This window comes from Martes martes (assembly GCF_963455335.1).
Source record: "Martes martes genome assembly, chromosome: 15".
Lineage (NCBI taxonomy): Eukaryota > Metazoa > Chordata > Mammalia > Carnivora > Mustelidae > Martes > Martes martes.
The window spans coordinates 27,127,274-27,145,247 of NC_137903.1; the positions used below are offsets into that span (position 1 = coordinate 27,127,274).

General features: G+C 55.7%; 1 protein-coding gene across 11 annotated transcripts in view; it reads right to left on the bottom strand.

Annotated features, from left to right (window-relative positions):
* Positions 1–757: 757 nt before the first annotated feature.
* PPFIA4 (PTPRF interacting protein alpha 4) overlaps positions 758–17,974 on the bottom strand; it is a gene marked incomplete at both ends in the record, with an annotated part of 36,238 nt that continues 19,021 nt past the window's right edge. For 4 of the 11 annotated variants that reach the window (XM_080824766.1, XM_080824775.1, XM_080824770.1 and 1 more), the window contains 10 exons: positions 758–3,104; positions 3,576–3,750; positions 7,281–7,349; positions 9,520–9,695; positions 10,364–10,461; positions 13,801–13,976; positions 15,629–15,655; positions 16,273–16,335; positions 17,044–17,244; positions 17,505–17,586. In XM_080824766.1, the coding sequence (XP_080680892.1) occupies positions 3,055–3,104; positions 3,576–3,750; positions 7,281–7,349; positions 9,520–9,695; positions 10,364–10,461; positions 13,801–13,976; positions 15,629–15,655; positions 16,273–16,335; positions 17,044–17,244; positions 17,505–17,586 (1,117 nt within the window). Of the gene's footprint in view, positions 3,105–3,381; positions 3,441–3,575; positions 3,751–7,280; positions 7,350–9,519; positions 9,696–10,363; positions 10,462–13,800; positions 13,977–15,628; positions 15,656–16,272; positions 16,336–17,043; positions 17,245–17,504; positions 17,587–17,974 lie in introns of those variants that run through there. The other 7 variants (XM_080824768.1, XM_080824776.1, XM_080824774.1 and 4 more) reach the window with 3 other exon arrangements.

Here is a 17,974-nt window from a genome sequence, read left to right on the forward strand (position 1 = left end):
AGATTGATTCATTTATTCACTAGAGTGTGTCCATCTAGGGATCAGGAGATCGATAAGACAGACCCAAGGGGCTTCCTCACAGCCCCCGTGGGAACGGACGAGGAGAAAGCCTGCAGAGCATGGTGGTGTACAGAGTGCCAGGGAGCAAAGGGTTGTTGCTTATGTGATTCTGCTGGGGAGCATCTGGCCATGCCTCCCCGGTGATGCTCTAAGTGGGTCTGGAAGGTTTGTCGCTGCAAAGGGAAGGCAAGAAGCATTCTTGCTGCCTTCTGGTGATGGGGCTGGGGGTCAGACGTTTTGGAACTCGGTGGACTCAGACTGGTGAGGGAGGGGGCACTGGAGCCAAGTCACAGGCAGCCCGTCATGCCATGTGGAGGGGATGGGCCTCTGATCCACAGGCAGCTAGGGCTGCTGCAGCGTGAGCCAGGGGGGATCGGAGCAGGGGCACAGTGGCCCTGGAGGCCAGGAGGAGGGCGGAGCTCAACCGTGTGAGCAGAGAGGAAGAAGAGGAAGAAGTCAAGCCCAGCATCAGGGCTCCTCACTCCTTGTCCTCAACTCCCTTGACACAAGCAACCTGAACATTAGCTTCTTGAGCAGTCCCATGGGTATGTAAGTAAACAGAAGGTTCCTGACTTGATGTCTTTAAAACTCAGATGTTTACTTCCCAGAGGAGCATAGCCCTGAGGACTGTGGAGGAAGCTGAACAGGTCCGCTGAGGTCTAAGTTGAAAAAAAAAAAAAAGACCAGAGCCACGTGTAGGCTGTCTTAAAACCAGGTTGTTTATTGGTACGTACACACGCACACTCACACTCATCCACACCTACACACCCACTCCTGATGCACTGAGCCAGTACAGTACTGAGAAGGGTACCGACGAGATACACGAGGCTGGTGAGGGGGGCGTTCAGGGCACTGGCAACCACTCTCCCAAGTAGAAAATACACTGACTGTGAGGCAGGAGAGACACGAGGACAACAGCCTTCCGTCACTGTATGCACGGAGTTCTCTTGCCCCTCACCGCCCTGCAATACCTCCCAGGATGCCCTGAAAAGACCCAGGCACCTGGGCAACCATGACAGGGCAAAGGTGTGGAGGAGAAGCTGGGGCTGAGTCTCCCACTTGGCTGGTCCATCAAAAGTCCCCTGCCAGCAGTCAGATGGCCTGGTGGTCCCCACTTCCACCAATCCTAGGAATCTAGGGGTTCTCCATAATCTTAACCTTCGTTACCCAGGAATTGGGGCCTCTTCTCTCCATCCCACTCATTTTCTGCTCAAGAACGCCTCCAGCTCCATTTGCAGTCGACTGCTGAGCAGGGAGGGCAAGGAACAACGAGGGAGAACAGAGCAGCTGGTGCCATGCCCACACCCGGGAGCCCACTCGGTCCCAGTGGACATCTTCTCTACTGAAAAACAGCAGAGGGCTCCAAGCCCTGGCATCGCCCCAGGCTCCATCACTCATTCTGGCCAGGGTGCTCGGACCCACTATCCCACCTGCTAGCCGAGACCCTGCTCAGAACCCATGTCGATCAGGTTGCAAATCAGCTGCTCAGTCACCTGTAGGACGGCTTGGCACTGGCGCTTCTCCAGGAAACCGGCTCCAGCTGCTCTTCCCCTCCTCTTACTGGGGTCCATCAACCCACCCTGAACTTGGGTCTCAAACACTTCCAGGCATTTTAGCAGGATGAGGAAGTGAGTGAGGAGGAGGGATTTCTTGGGAATGGCATTCCGACCAAACGGGGACCTGTACCCCCAAGCCCCGGCTGCCACCACTCTGTTGAGGAAAGCAATTAAAATGATGGAGGCCGGCAGCAGTGGGGGCAGGAGGGGAATCTCTGGAATTTCTGGAGGAGGCGGTCCCTGCACACCAAAAGAGCCCTGAACCAGGGGAGGGTGATCCAGGGACAAGCAGGAGAGTGATGGCCTTCGCCAACAATGGATTTCCTGGACCTAGGACAGGACTCACGGAAGGGGAAGCTTTATTTTCTTCCCAAGAGATCAGGAGAAGAGAGCTTCACACTACATTTTACCAAATCTGGTTTGGAGCTCAATGTATCTTCAACCCACCCATTGTGTATATTCTTAGGGGCTGGATTACTAAAAAGGTGGGGCAGAGGAGGACAGCAAGGGAGGGAATACTGGGAACAGAGTGGGCAGTGCACAGGTAGCTCTCTTCTGCCCCAGAGCCAAGACCCCACACAAGCCTTGCCCCAGCAGCAACTCCCCCTTACACCTTATGGCTGGGGCAGGACAGGACGCCTTCCCCCTGCCTTTGGGGCTTAAGGCTGACACAGGCAATTGGCTCTCCCTCCAGCTGGCTGACCTGCACCTCTCACTGGGTGGAGGGCTGAGAGTTTCCCCATCCTTAACCTTGGCTCAAAGTTCAGGAGCCCATTTCTCTCAGATTCATCCCCAAATCACATCTGGGATTCATCTTAAGCGAAGGCCTGGAATCACCACCTTAGCCTTTCTCCTCCCCAGCCTCACCATCCTGAGAGACAATGGGGCCTTCTGCAGCCCCTCCCAGCCCCCAAGGAGGTCCTGGAGACAGGAGGTGCCCTGGTGGAGATGAGCTGGAAAGGTGTGATGCTGGGAGTGCTGAAACCAGATGTCAGACAGCTGGGATGTGCACGCAGACAGGAAGGCCCCACAGCCTGAGCAAGGCAGAGTCTGAAGTGCCATTTTCTTGTAAGGGCCATCCCTAGCCTCTGGCACCGCATCCTGGTCTCTGGTGGAGGTCGCAGTCCAGACCAGGCTAGGTCCAGAAGGAGGGTGAAGTCACACCTGGCCCTGGGCTGCTGTCGTCCTGTCCCTTCTGCAGAAGCCCAAGCATGGACAACCTGGACACCCAGCCACAGCCACAAGAGACTTACAAAGGGCACACGGTGGGACTCAGGGTAGTGGGATGTCGAGGGGATAGACGAGTATATTCTGAGATCCAGGGCAACTGGAAAGTCACTGACGAGACCAGGAGTTTTAAGAAGGTGGGGAACGAGCAGGAGGGGCCAGGGCCGGCTGAGCCCACTCAGCCGGAGGACGATGCCCCTGGGGGCCGTGGCTAGTCCCGGAAGGCAGAGAGCATGTGTCCGTAGAGATAGTGGGAGCGAGCTGAGAGAGAGGGAGAGAGAGGAATTGTGCGGTGAGCGGGGTGTCGTCCCCAGCCCGGGATGCAGGCGAGAGCAGCGAGCTTGCAAAAGCGCCAGGCTCCCCGGTGGCGGCAGAAGCGGGGTACGGCCGGGGGGGGGGTGCAGCCAGGTGGGGGGCAGCGCGCGCGAGCGGCCCCCCGTCCCCGGCGGAGGCGGGGGTGGGGCGTGCGGCCCGGGCCCGGCCCACTTACCCCGCGCCACGGGCACACCCCCGCGAGGGCCGGGGCGGGAGGCGGGGGTCAGCAGGAGTAGGTCCGCACCGTGGAGGGCTCCAGTCTCGGCGCGCCCGCCGTCCCCGCTGGCAGGAGTCGGCGGCCGCGGGAGAACACAGGGCGGCGGTTAGTGCGCACTCGGGGGGCCCGCCCGCCCGCCGGCCCGGCGGCAGCGTTAGTGCAGCGGCGCCCGCAGGCCCCTCGCGCGGCCCGTCACTCACCCTCCGGCGTGACCTTCTTCGGCGGCGCGGGCGGGGGCTGCAGTGGCCCCAGGCTGGCCACGCGGAAGGCGGCCGGGAGCGTCTCCGCCGAGGCGCCGAGCAGGCCGCCGTGCGGCTCCCGCGGCCGGAAGCGCTTCCTCCAGGACGGCGCGCGCCGGAACACCTTGTCCTCGCCCTGCACGCGACACGCGGGGGCCGTCACTCCCTGCCAGCGCTGAGGGACCCCCCCCCCCCCCGGCCGCTCCTGGGGCTGCCACGCCCGTCCGCCCCGGAGGCAGCGGGGGGGGGGGGGGCAGGCTCACCTCCCCCATTGGACCCCGGGTTTCCGTCTGTCAGATGGACCGGGAGAAGGGAGATGACTCCCGGGGGCCCTAACAGGCTCTGAGGCTCCCGGTCTCCAGGTGGGGTGCGGTCCCCGTGGTCCGACCTGTCACCGTCCGGCAGCCTCCTGCAGTTAAACTGTTTCCCTGCCCGCCCCGACATCTCAACCTGGGCTGCGGATGCCCACGGACCTTTCAAATATTTACCGCCGCCCCCACCACTCAGCCTCATCCCCTCCCAGGGGAAATGGGCAGCGGCCAGCCCCCACCCAAACCCTCCTGCCTTCGCTCTGGCTTGGGCCCCGAGTGCTGAAAGTGCACCCATTTTACTAGCTCTGTGTCCCTGCGCAAGTTAAGTGACCTCTCTGAGCTTCCCTTTCTGTAAAATAGGAAGGACGTTATCTGCCTTATCTCTTCCTCCGGCTGCCTGTCCCTAGTGGGATCCAGTGAGATCACCTTAGGACAGTGATGGATCAGGTGAATGGCCCATCAGAGGCAGGCTGCTCCAGGGGCCTCTGCCCTCTACCAGCTGAGTCCCTAAACTCTGCCAAAGGGCACCCAGAGCCATAACCCTGCAGGAGGCCCCTCCACGCAGGCCTCCCCAGCTCACCTTGATGAGCCCACTTCCAGCCTGCACGGCAGCCATGTCTAATCTCCCCCCACCCCCAAACCAACCCCTGTTGTCAGAACTGGGGCAGGCCGAGAGCTGCCAGAAGAGCAAGGGACACTAACCCACCAGTTCTTGCCTCAACAGCCCCTCCCAGCCCCAAGCCCTTGGGGTTTCTGCTTGTGCCCTGAGGAAGCCAAAGGCTCCTATCACTTCTTGGCACCATGGACCTCTGTCCCAGCACTTACCCTAGTATCATTTTTCCATTTACTTATGATATATCAATAAGCTCTCCCTCTCCTTTCCCTTCCACCCCGCTCCCTCTTTCAAATTCTATGCTCCAAGGGACAGGGGCCACAATCTTTTTTGTTCCAACCAACATATCCCCTGCTGCAAAGGTAGTGCTTGGGAACAGGAGGCCCTCAATAAATATTTGTTAAATGAATGGATGGCAGCTGGCTTCCTATACAGGCATCCCACCCGTGAGTTCATCAGGAACTTTCCTCATTGCTTCTGTCCACTCCATGATCCTCCCCTTAACCTAGCCCAGAGTGCATTCCCTCTCTCTCTCTCTCTCTCCCCCTCTGTCCCTGCTCCTCCCCCCCCCATTTCCACCTTCAGCCAACCCTAAGACTTATGTCTGTATCACCTGTCCCCTAATAGATGTTCCTCTTGCTCCCCTCCTCTTTCCCCTGGAATTCTGCTCTCCATGTAGGGGGAGAATTGGATGCAACCCTTGAAGCTTGAGAGGGGGAAACCGAGAACCAGATCAGACAGAGGAACAGCACAAGAGACAGCTCAAGGTTGCTGAGGCTGTACTTGACGTCTGGCCAGGAAGCAGTGTCCCTGGATCTCTGACCTCCCCTGCACCCGCCACCACCAAATCCCACCTCCTTCCCATTACCTTGACTTTGAGCTTCCTGCAAGAACGAGTCCTCTGCAGCCCCACACCTAGCTGCATCCCAGAAATCCCTCTGTGCTGCCAAGATGACATCATCTACTCAATATTGAGCCCAATGTCTCAAGCCAGAGAGGCTGGCTAGCTCTGCATGCTTCTAGGAAGCATCAAGATGTAGGGGAGAGAGCAGGACTCAGATACACTTTTGCTCCATCCCTGCTCTGCCAGCATCAGCCTGGGACAGCAGGTAAGCTACCCCTTTGAGCTTAGTTCCTCATCAGTCAGTCCCATGAGGTAATAACCCATCCCCCATGATGACTGTTAGCGTAAAATGAGATGTCTGTCACCATTATACCCCTCTGCCTGGGCCGATGCCTGGCCCAGATTAGACCTTCAAAGAATATTTTTATAAGGACTGAAGGAATAAATAGCTTTCTAATTAGAAAGCCCCACGCTAAGGTATAGAGGTGTCATTTTTCTAAGCAGTATCAAAGAAAGATAAGATCCTAGGTGTGGGGGGGATGAAAGGAGGGTCCACACAGCAGGAGCACTGGCAAAATTAAGATCTCTGGGGGCAGGGATAGCTGGTGGGGTCTGGCAATTTATCTCCTTGACAGGAGTACATACACACACGCATACACACGTATATTATGTGTACGTAAATAACACGCTCCAAATTTCAAGGTGCCTCTGTGAAGAAAATGCCCCTCCACAAATTCTGTGTATTGTTGAGTGTGTCCTAGTTACTGAAGCAGAACAGCCTCTCTGCAAAGGTGGCCTTTGGCTCTGTTAAACCCAACTGAGAAAGACTCATTGCTATGTAGGGGACACTAAGGGTGTCCCAAAAAAGAGGCCCAAAAGTCAACAGCGGCACTGGGTGGGGCAGGAGTATGTAGAAAGGGAAGCTACACGGTCCTCGAAGACACGGAAAGACACAGATCTGATTGAAGATGGAGACGTTACAAATAAATAATCTGGGTTCTTTTTTAACTTGTCTGGAGCCAAGGCAGCCCAGCCTGACCTGACAGGCAAAGCCAGGCAAGGCTGGTGATGGGAAAGTGAGTAGAGAGGAAGGGAGGGGAGGAGGGAAGGGAGAAGGAGGGCTGGGGAGGGGGCTGCCTCTTCAGGAAACAGGTATCTTCTGCAAGGCATCGCCAGTGGGAGCATTACAGCTCGGAACGCCCGGGGACCCCCGGACACAGTCCAGCCTAAACTCAGGGGAAAAGGCCTGACGAAACCCAGGGGAAAAGGCAGGCTTTTCACTGACCAGGGGGGCCAGGAGAGGAGAACCTTAACGTGGCCGGAAGGTAACTCAAGAGAAGAACTGCAGAGGAAGCAGCACTGAAAAACGTCTGGGCCAGAGTGTCAAACCCCATGGCCGAACGAGCAAGCACACGCTTCTTTAAGGACCTCGGCATAACGCCGACCTCCGAACAACCACTCCAGCACGGGATGGGAATCCTGAGAAGCAGGCTGGAGTCGTGCTGTACCAAGGGCACTGAGAGATGGGGTCTGAGAAATGAAGAAAAAGGTGTGATCCCAAACAGATCCCAAAAAGATGGACTTTGAGAGGAGCCTCCGATCCTGTGTGGTTAGGAGTGCAGTGGGGCACAGAGCTGAAAGATGCTAGATGAAGAATAGCACACAGGAGCCTTTAGTTTATGTACAAGGAGTTTCCTGGAGACTCTTTTAGGCCTACTGCTAGGCCTGGCCGTGCGCCTCTCCCCCAACTCCCTGACTTCATTCTCATCCCCTCAGCTCTCCTCTCCTAGGCCACCCACCAATCATCAGCCCAAGGAGAGCAAAACTCATGAATTTCAACCCAACGAACCAACAGTGCCCAAATCCCAAAGGCCCCTAATTCACAGCCAAGTACTCACATCATCCAGCTTCCGGTCTGTGCCCAAGGCCAACAGGTTGTTGAACTCTCTTTCCATCACCTGGCGTGCCTGGAGTCCATAGGGTTAGAGGCGGAGAGATGGAAGGGGTAGAGTTAATGACCTCTAGGCCATCTTGCCCCTGATTCCCAGGGGCCCAAGGGCAGAGATGGAGTATCCAGTGCATTCAGCCCATGAGCCCTAATACTGCGCCTCCACACAAACCTCAGCGCCCTCTTGGAAATGAAATTGTAAACCTTAGGATTCTTATATGGAGCACACTGGAAAACTGTAACTTTGTAAAAAGTGGGACCACAGAGCGCATGGCCTCACACTCTGTCTATATGGGGAAATCATGCCTTCCTACCTTTCTGGAGGGGTCAGTAAGCACATAGATCACAGAAAATAAGGATTTAGTTTATTTAAAGGAACTTATTTCATACGCTCCACATCAAAAATTTAAACCAGAAGGACTGCTCAGGCACAGACAGACATTAGTGGCCCCTGGGCTGACTAGTGCCTACAGGCCTTGGCTCGGCCTCCAAGGGGCCTAACTCAGCAGGAGATTTGGGAAGTGCCAGAACAACAAAGTTTTTGAAACTGCCACCAGATACTTTTAACCATTGCTGATGAAGAATTCCACATCGGGTCAGCAGCCACTTTCTCTAAGAGCTGAGCGAAATGGACCAGTCAGGAAAACCAGAAAGGTCAGCAAGCACCAGAGAGGTCTCCCGCTGCTCCGTGCAAAGGCACTGCTGGCCACAAAACCCGGATGCACTTAGAGACAGGAGAGCAACAAGGGAGAAGAACATGCCCATTTCTGGGTGGAAAATGCGTCAACCACAGAGCTTCATAAGGACCACCTCTGTCAGTCTTGAGTACGTAATATTCTCTTAAGGGACGGGAAGGGAGAAGCTTAGTCCGTGTCCAAGTACCCGGCTGACACCACTCCTCCAGGCAGTGGGAGGAGAAGCTGACAAAAACATCGGATAGGTCTCCCCAAGCTGTGGGAGCAGGCGAGAAAGCCGAGGAGGTCGGAAATGGGTGCGTACAGGAAAACCACGGGGGACATGGGACCTCAGCTCTTCTTAGAGAACAGGGGATCTGTGCTCTCCATGCTGACTGGTTGGAGGGGTCACCGCAGAGGGCCTACGGGACACACTGGCCCTGCATGTTGCCCAACACCCCCAAAAGGCCAACGCACCCCCACCCCAGGACTACGAGCCGACACAGCCAACCCTCACACGAGCCAACACGCATCTGCTCCCAGAATAGCTTGCGCAGCTCTGGTGGCTGAATTTCAAGAGGCCTGACAGCTGCAAACAGTCCAGACAAGGGCGGCTAAAATGATCAGGGCACAGAGGCGCGTCTATATGAGGAAAGCCTAAAAGAATTAAGACCACTCCGTCTGGAGTGACAAAGGCCTGGGCCCCAAGGCAACACAATCAAAGTTGATGAAATGACAAAAGGTGAGGCCGGGTCAAACCCTTTCAGTCAGGGGGAGGCAGCACCCTCCCTTCCCCTGCCGGGAGACCCAACTGGGGACTGGGGCACGTTCAGGACAAATAAAATCAGGAAGTACTTTGCACAACAGGTAGTACTTCTCGAGTCCATCACCCACAGGAAGTCAGAAAGGCCAAACATATAAATAGGTTCAAGAGAGTTTAGATGGAGTCTTAGATGGCAGCTCCATAATAATTATGAAATGTAATTTAAGGAGACATCTCATCTTTTGAGCTGTTGACAGGGAGACACAGCCCTGGCACGGAGAGGCTCTGGGCCGTATTCTTTGGTATATTTAGCTTTCACAAGCCTGGGGGCCCAGAAGCAGATCCTTAGGGCAGGAGACAAAGGAGACAGTGGGTTGTCTGATCCCCTCAGACTCCAGGGCTAGTTCCCCCTCTAAGAAAAGTCAGGTCAGAAAAGCAGAGTGAGGAAAAGATAGCCACAGAGTGTCAAATGCGAAGATGGGGTCGGGAGAGGGAGCGGGGTGCCCACGGTGTCCATGGCAGTGCTTAGGCTGGGTGGGCTTTGTATGTGAAGGACACTGGTTCTCCCTAGATGCCTTGGTTATGCACCGGGACCACTTGGAGTTTTGAGGCCATCATGATTCCCCTCTGAAACAGCCCCCCTAGAACAATCCCCCAACAAATCCATAAACCTATGTGCAGAAGTGGGAGAGAGCCGGAGAGTGGGGCAGAGCGGGGAGCCTGAGGTTGAGACCAAGAACAAGGACGCCCACCTGGGTGTTCTGCGTGGGGATCTGGAGGACCAGGGCCAGCGTGTTGTGGTCAAAGTTCTCGTCCAGGGCCAGCAGGGCCCCGTGCACGCCGCTCTCCTGCAGGTTTCCTGCGTAATCCCGCAGCCCAATGGACTGGACCCAGTGAACCACCTGGTCATTGGTCCAGACGAGCACATCTGGAGGGCAGAACAAGAAAAGGACCAGGAAGAGGCAACAGGTTTGGCCACACCCCCTCCAGGGACAGAAATGGGGCTCCCTGGACGCAGAGCGCCAGTCTGCCGCGCTTTCTGTCTTTCGTCCGTCTTCCCTGGCTGATTCTCTTAGAGAACCAGCCCCACCTCCCTCCATCCCTGCCAGCCCATAGGATTCAAGGCCAGGCCAGCCGGCTCCTGGCTGTCCTCCCAGAGCCCTTGCCTGGGCCCTCTCCTGCCCCCAGGCTGGAACGGTCCTCTTAGTTTTCCACCTTCAAAGAGTCTTCTAAGACTTGCCTCTCTTTTCTGCCCACTGCCGCCCAGATCACCAAGTTCCATGAGCGCGTTCCCATACCAGTTTCTAGCACTGTCCTAGGGGAATCTCTGCATTTGTCCAGTTGCTGGCCATTGTTGGGGGTAGGGTGGGGTTACGGCTGACTGAGCAGAGACTATTTCTTCTCCACCAGATGCAACATCTTTTGGGCAGGACTATGTCTCCCTCTTCGCACAGACTGGGGCTGAGGGTCCCCTCTAGTGTTTGGAGCTTCCCTGAGGCACAGAATGCCTCCTCTCCCCACCCTTCCCCCAGGGCAGGGAACGGCGAGGCAGGACCCTGCTCCCCGAAGGCAGCCCGAGGAGCCTGGCCAGCTTACCCTTGATCTCGTGCTGGCTTTCCTCCCGCCTTTTCTCCAGCTCCTTCCGGTCATAATTCAGCCTCTTCAGACACATGATACCGTACTGAAGACTGGTTCTGCAGGCACAGAGCCCCCCACCCCCCGAGCCAAAGTCTCCATGGGGCCACATTGCTGCCACCTCGACCCCGCATCCAATGCCAGCCACAGTGTGTCCAGGCCTGTGTCTCTCAGCTCCAGGAGCCCCCAGCCTAACCGTGCTCCTCCTTCTCCCAGGATTTACACGTGACCCAGCCCAAGGCCACTTCCCCTCCTCTGCCCACCCCGCGTCCCCCCTTGCAGCTAGGGTATGGGTCTGATTGATGGAAGGAAAGTTCCCTGAATGAAGCAACAGCCCCCCACTCTCTAGGCACTGGAATGGCCCTACAGACACCTGATCCATACAGATAGGACCCTACAGAAAGATCGCTACAGATATTTCTTTGAGTCCCCATTTCACTCAGAGTCCTTACAATGACCTATGCATCCTACCCGATTTGCCTTGGACACTGACCCCTCTGATCTTCCTCAAACGCAGTAGGCACACTATGCCTGCCTTTGTGCCTCAGGGCCTTTGTATTAGCTGCTCCCTCTGCCTGGAACATTCCCCTATCTGTTGCATGGCTCACCCCCTATCTCCTTTAAGTCTTTGCTCAAATGTCATCTTCTCCATTCAGTGGTCCCCTTGTCCACCTGATTTAAAATGGCAACATCGCCATCATGACCGCAGCTCGTACTCCCAATCCCTTTACCCTGGTCTAATTCTTTTCCTAGTGCCTTTTATCTGTTAACATACTATATATGTATACACACACAGTACAGATGGATGGATGGATGGATGGATAGATCCTTGGTTGTCTCTCTCAGTTAGAATGTAAAGTCCATGAGGGCAACATGTTTTGTTCACGGATATGTCTCAAACTCCTAGAATCGTGCCTGGCACACAGTAAACAATAAATGCTTAATGAAGGAAATGAAATAGTTCGCAGAAAATACTAAGAGTACCTAACCAGTACCAGGTGCAGAGTAAGCATGCAACAAATCATAACAAGCCAGAAGGACGCTACAGAATCTGTAGGCTGGAAGAGACTCCACAGGTCACCAACCCAAGCTCCCATCTCATGCAGACGACACCTGTGTAGAATCCTTCTGAGTAGTGTGAGCTCCTCTGAGACAGGGAACCCACTACCTCTCGAGGCATCTCATCCCGCCTTTCATTAGTGTTCTTCCTTCCCTTGAACCTGCTTGTCATTCAGCCTCTCTGCGCTTTGTCATCTATTAAACATAGGAATACACATTCCCTCCCAACTCTATTACTGAGGCCATTGCCTTGTGAAATTAAATCATGCTGCCTGCTCCCTCCTTCTCTCCCTCAGCTCTCCCCAGGCAGCCCTGCTTCCTAGAACAAGCCCTCACAGCTCACAGACACCACTTCTAGGAACTCTTTTCTGGCCCAAGGCAACCAGTCATTGCTCAGGCCCCTGGTTTAAGCCTCGGTCCACTGGAGGTAGCAGGAGCACACATACCTCCTGACTGGAAGTGCCTTCTGTCTACTTTTGATCTCACTTGCTATCATTTTCTGTCCAATTTCTAGGACTTTCAAAGCCGTTGGGTTGCATGGTGAAAATTTAAAGTCAAATGAGCCTGGGTCTGAACGCCAGCTGTGCCACTTCCCAGCCTGGTGGCCCTCAGCACATGGAGATGTGGCCACCTCTGTCCCACAAAGCTGCCATGAGCATCACAGAGAATGGTGCACAGAAGGGCTCAGCCTAGCCTCTGGAGCATCCAGGCATCCAGGCCCTCAGCAACAGCACCACGATCAGGAGAACAATGCTGATGACCGTGTGCACTGGTTCTCCTATCAAAACAGCCGGCTCTCTAGGAAAGCCACTCAAGAGAACACAATGTTCCAAGGAAAAGAGCTGAGACTCTCCAGGGGCCTGGGCAGAGGGTCGCCAGGAGGACCTCCAGAATGCTGGGTGGGGCCGGGCTGACTGATCCCCTACCCCACCAGGCGCATGTCTCCCAGCTCGGCACGGGGGTTCCCCTCCTCTCCCCAGCCCTATCCATTACTGAGGAAGGAACAGGTGCAGCAAGGCCTGGCAGCCTCCGGGACAGAACAAAAGATTCCAGCCCTGGGAAGGGGTCGGGGAGTGCCAAGGGAGGTCACAGTAGGGAGTTCTAGCATCACAGGCTCTGCAGAGTGGTGGCAAGAGGGCTGGACTCGGTTACCATCCCTGATGCTCCTTGCCGTGCCTCAGTTTCTTTCCCCGTGAAATGGGGAAGCCAGCTAGATCCCTTCCGAATTGAACCTTCCCTGGTTTATAAGTCAGAGAGACCAAGAAACGTCCGCAGAGTCCTAAGAGAACCTTGTAAAGCCACACGCTCCCAGCCCCAACATTCATCGCATTATCCTCTCATTTTCCTGGGTCTGAATGCCAGCTGCGCCACTATCCAGCTGAGTGGCACTCAGAGCGCATGAGCTGGGGTCATACCTCTCCTGCAGGGTGGCCGTGGGCATTAGAGGTGAAAGACAAAGAACGTGGCTGAAATAGCGACCTGTGTGATTTGAAGCGACATGCTGCAAAGCCTTCCCAAACGACGGTCAAGCCCTAGATTTTACGGCCCACTGGGCTCCCCAGCCCCAGGGCTTCCTGCGGTGAAGAAGGTCCACAGCGAGTGAAGCAGATCTGGAGACCGCGTCTACCTGCCGTAGGAGGGCGGCTGCCACCAGCTCCAGCTGGCTGTCCCCACGCTAGAATGTGTCAACACATCTTCCAGTTTTTAAGAGAAGCCAGACATCCAGAATTTTGTGGAAAATTCCCTAGTGCTTAAACACTGGCAACTAAATCCATAATCTTTAAAATACCGTGTCAGGCCAACAAAACACAATTGTGGGGCCAAAGTCTGCCCACGGGCTGCCAGTTGGGAGACCTCCGCCGCAGACACGTGTGAACAGAAGACCTTGTCAGGAGGGGGAGGAGAGCCTTGGATGGCATCCTGTACCAAGGGGCGTGGGCTCGAAACTAAGAGGCAACAATCCGGGATGCAAGGAGCACCAGGGCCCAGAAACCCCTTTCCTCTCAGCTTGGAAGGAATCAGCAGACATAAAAACTCGACCCTGGTTTCGGGCGGAGGCTTCCCAGAGTAAACAGAGAAACCTGGGCAGCCCAAAGGCAGAGAAACAAAAGGCAGACCTAGGAGGGAAGGTTCCAAGGATGTGAAGCTGAGCAAGAATGACTTTCTGAGTCTTTAGGGCTGGAGGAGAGAGGGCCAAATCCTCCCTCACATCAAGGGATAGGAAGGGGACCCGGCTTTCGCAAGGGGGAGACCCGCTGGCACCCACACGGGCCACAGGCAGAGCCGGAGGCAGCTGCGTTCCTGCAGACAGAGCCCCGGGGCCAGGTTCCCCTGCTCACCGGTGGAAGCTGTCCACCATCTTCAGGTGGACCCGCAGGTCCTTCTTGGTCAGGTGGTCCAGCATGCGCGCGTCTACCAGGCACTCCATGAAATAGCTGCGGTACTGGGGCAGCCCCAGGCTGGGCAGCCAGTCGTTCCCGATCCACTCATGGTTCATGTCCCCATAGGCCAGGGTCTGGGGGAACAAGGCAGAGTGGCTGTGGGGGAGGAGGGCCGCGCCAGCCGGCAGCAGCTGGCCTAGCCCGTGGAGGGAAACGGCCCCCCAGCCGCCGCGGCCGCTTATGTTCACTGAGAAGCTGGGAGTGGGAGGAGGGGGGGTTAAATGGCACTTTTTAAGACCTCAGAATGATACGGCTCCACTCGCGGATCAATTATCTACACTAATGAACAGAAGCAGCTATCCAGGCAGCAGATAATACGGAGTCCTTCCTGTCGACTCGGGAATGCATTTGCGGTGGTGCATGGCCGACCTGCCTTCCTGCTTCTCCACCGGCCTCCAGCCCACTGAGCCCAGGGGACAGGCCGAGTTACAGAGGACCGCAGAGCGGCAAGGAAGGAAAAAAAAAAAAAGCCGATCTCACTTGGGAAACTGGCCTCCCACATCTACCTGAGAGTCAAGAACAGACCAAAGTCAAAAGCCACAGGGGATGGCCTGCACTTGCACTCCGAGCTCTGGTGTCCACTCCAGGACTTCCCCAGCCCCTCTGCTGCTTTCGCCAGCACGAGAGTGCACATCCCAGCCGCCCCCGTCCACCCGCTCTGTTGCCACCTCCCGCCGACAGCAGGGACTCCTCTGGCCACCTATCCTTAGAAAGACTTAGGGGGACGCCTGGGTGGCTCAGTGGGTTAAGCCTCTGTCTTTGGCTCAGGTCGTGATCTCAGGGTCCTGGGATCGAGGCCCACATTGGGCTCTCTGTTCTGTGGGGGGCCTGCTTCCTCCTCTCTCTCTGCCTGTCTCTCTGCCTACTTGTGATCTCTGTCTGTCAAATAAATAAAAAATCTTTAAAAAAAAAAAAAAAAGACTTTAGGAATAACACCACTCCCTCACTGTTTCCTTACCCTACTTCATTTTTTTTAGATTGAAACACTGATTTTAGCTTTTAAAAGTGAAAGCGTTATACATATAAAAATAAATGTAGCATAATATCATAGTATAGCTTCGATATTAAACATAAAGAGGAAGGTAACATCAATGGACACCAACCACACCACCCCCCGGCTGTGTCTGTCCCGTGCTCGCCTTCCCCATTCCGTCCCCTGCTGTCGCTCTAGAGGTCATTGCTATGCTGAGGTTCTATCATGCCCTTGCTGGAAAAAATGTTTTTACAGCTTTTCCAATCACCAATGTGTATTTCTCTAAAATTATATATTATTAAGTTTGCTTGGTTTTGAGTTGTAGTATAAAATTCTATGAATCTTTGGAGCTTAGATTTTGCACTTGACATGATATTTGCCGACTCAGTGAATGAGGAAAAGGTCTTTGCCCAGCTCACCAGAGGTGCCCCTTAAAGGGGATGGGGTGAGCACGAGGACTCATGCCAATCTCAGTCTCATTATTCCTGGGAAGAGAGGGGAAGAGGCAGGTGTGCTGGGGACACGGCCCTCTAAGGCGGCATCTGCCACCCTGAGAAACCAGAACAAGTAGCTTGAGGGGAACGAGGAGGAAGGGGGCTTCAGCGGGATGAGAAAACCCGTCTAGGACCTTTCGTGCAAAGAGGGGACATAAACAGACTGGGACTCGGGGAGTCCTGCTGGGCAGAGAGCCCGTGGGGAGAACACCGTCCTGAACTCCTGAGAGGTGGCTCTGGACAGAGAAGGGGATCTTACCTGAGCCCAGCTGCCCTCCTCACTGTCCTAGCGGGAACGAGTGCAGCGTGTCAGGGGAAACAGGCAAAGTCAAGAAAGCTGGAAGCATCCACCCCTGGCCCCATCAAGCAGAGGGAGCAGACACCCCAGTGGCTGGGAAGGGGACTAGGAGGAGCTTTTTGGGGTGGCAAGACGGAACACAAGGCTAGTACAGGTGTCTGTGTTTGCGCTGAGGGCGGAACAAATGTGTGTGTGGTGAAAACACACTCCCACACCTTGTAGGCTTGGCTGGGAGCCCCTCAAAGGGCCAGGCTCTCCCATTCCCTGTCCCCCACCAAGCATCAAGCATAAGGACTCTGAGGCTTCAGGTCCAGAGCCGGGCAAAGCACTCCCTATTCCCAAGGCCGGCTCTTCTCCACTGTAGCGCACCAGTGGCCTAGGGTGAGCTTGGGTCCCCCTGGGACAGAACCCCCAGCACCCACTAACTGTTCCCATTCCTACTCCTTTCCCAACCCACCACCCTGAGAACAGAACCCAACACACACCAGGATATCAATCTCGTATATAAACCGACTGCCACCCCCTCTGACTTCCCACCACCTTCCCGTCATCCTTGTGGGGGTCAACAGCCCCAACCCAGGCCCGAGGCCCAGGGCCAAACTCACTGTCTTAGTGGGTGTTGCCAGAGTTTCCATCTCTTCGTGGGTGACCCAGACATTCCCGGAAGACTGCAGGCAGAGAGGACACCTAGCAGGTCCTGCGTGTGGGTCCCCAGGGCTCCCTGGAGGCTGGGAACCCCAAGGACAAGGACAAACATCCCTTCCCCTGAGTCCTGCCACAGGCACAGCCCCAAGCCCCGCAGACTGAGGCTCTGAGCACCTCCCCATATCTCTGTAGCCACACTGCTTGGCACAGGGCCTGGCATCTCAAAAGCTCCACAAACATTTCCTGAATGAAGATGAATGAATGGCGCAGATCTAGAATATGGGCTGATCCCAATCAGAGAGATGCATGGCCGTGAACGACTTTACTCTGAGGGTCCACGGACTAGTCTGCAGTCTGACAGAGAGGCTGGAGGACCAGGACAGAATTCACAAATGCCCTACCCCTCTGCATCTCCAAGTCCGGTAACCACGCAGAACCCCTGGAAGCCCTGTCCTTGGAAACTCTGCCCGGAGATCTGCGATGGTTCGCAGAGTGGGGAGAGGGGGATGGGGCCCATGGGTGGTATGCAGGGAACCTGGAAGGCAGGGACCGAGGCTGCTGGGATCCTCCTGGAATCAATGTCAGCCTCTCCTAGAGACCAGATGGAGCCCTTTGAGGGACTGGAAGGGGCAGGAATCAAGGCTGCCACTTTCCCAAAGGCCAATGGGAAACTTGGCAAATTCTACTCCAGGACTTCAGAAAACGCCCTGCGTGAGGGATAGGCCACTCACGGTCCTGGAGGTGGGCGGGGCAGAGGGGCTGGTCAGCGACACCATCTCCTGGATGGCCAGCCGGAGCTTGAGCCGGTGCAGGGCATTGCTGATGCCGATCTCGCGCTGGATCTCTGTGTCCGACAGGGCTGACATGATGGCTCCACTCTTGACGTTGGCGCGGCAGGCGGCCACATACCAGGCAGGCATCCCCACCCAGAGCTGCAGACACGGGCACAGGGGGTAAGTTCAGCCACTTCCCCACCTCCAAGAGCTTGATGATATCAAGGAACAAGGGCCAGGCCTCATCCATAGTCTCAAAAGAGCAAACACGGAATGGAATTTAGGAATGTAGAGATGACAACCACCAAATGTCTTTCCTTCCCATTTTACAGATGGAAAAATCTACAGCCTGAGAAGGTGAGGGGATTTTCCCAATATCACATGAGTGATTAGTTTCTGAGGACAAACTATAGGCTTACCTCCAGCCAGGAGACCACAGTAGGGCCATCCCATTGGGCAAAGGGCATTCCTTTTCTGCGGGCATCTTCAAGCAGCTGGTGTCTTGCGGGAAGAGGAAGAAAAGACTCACTAGTCTCCTTTTCTCCCAACCATGCTTACTCCTGAGACCGCGGGATGTGCTAAGTGGGACTCCCACAACCTGACTCCCCACCACTAGACTGCCTCCCCTGCTCCATGCTGCAAGACATGGGCAGGACTCCTCTCCATCCCCAGAGGACAAGGGCTCCGACTTTGTTTGCACATGGCCTGACCCACAGACATTTCAGTCTGCTCTGCCAGAGACAGGTCCTGGATCTCTCTCCCCCAGCCCCCCAGCCCCCTTCTTCCTTGGGTCACCCTCAGAATCACCTCCCAGTCCCTGCTGTGCCCAGGTGGACCGGGCCAACTCAGTTCAGAAAGGGCCTGGCTCTGGCTGCCTGAGCTCAGTCCC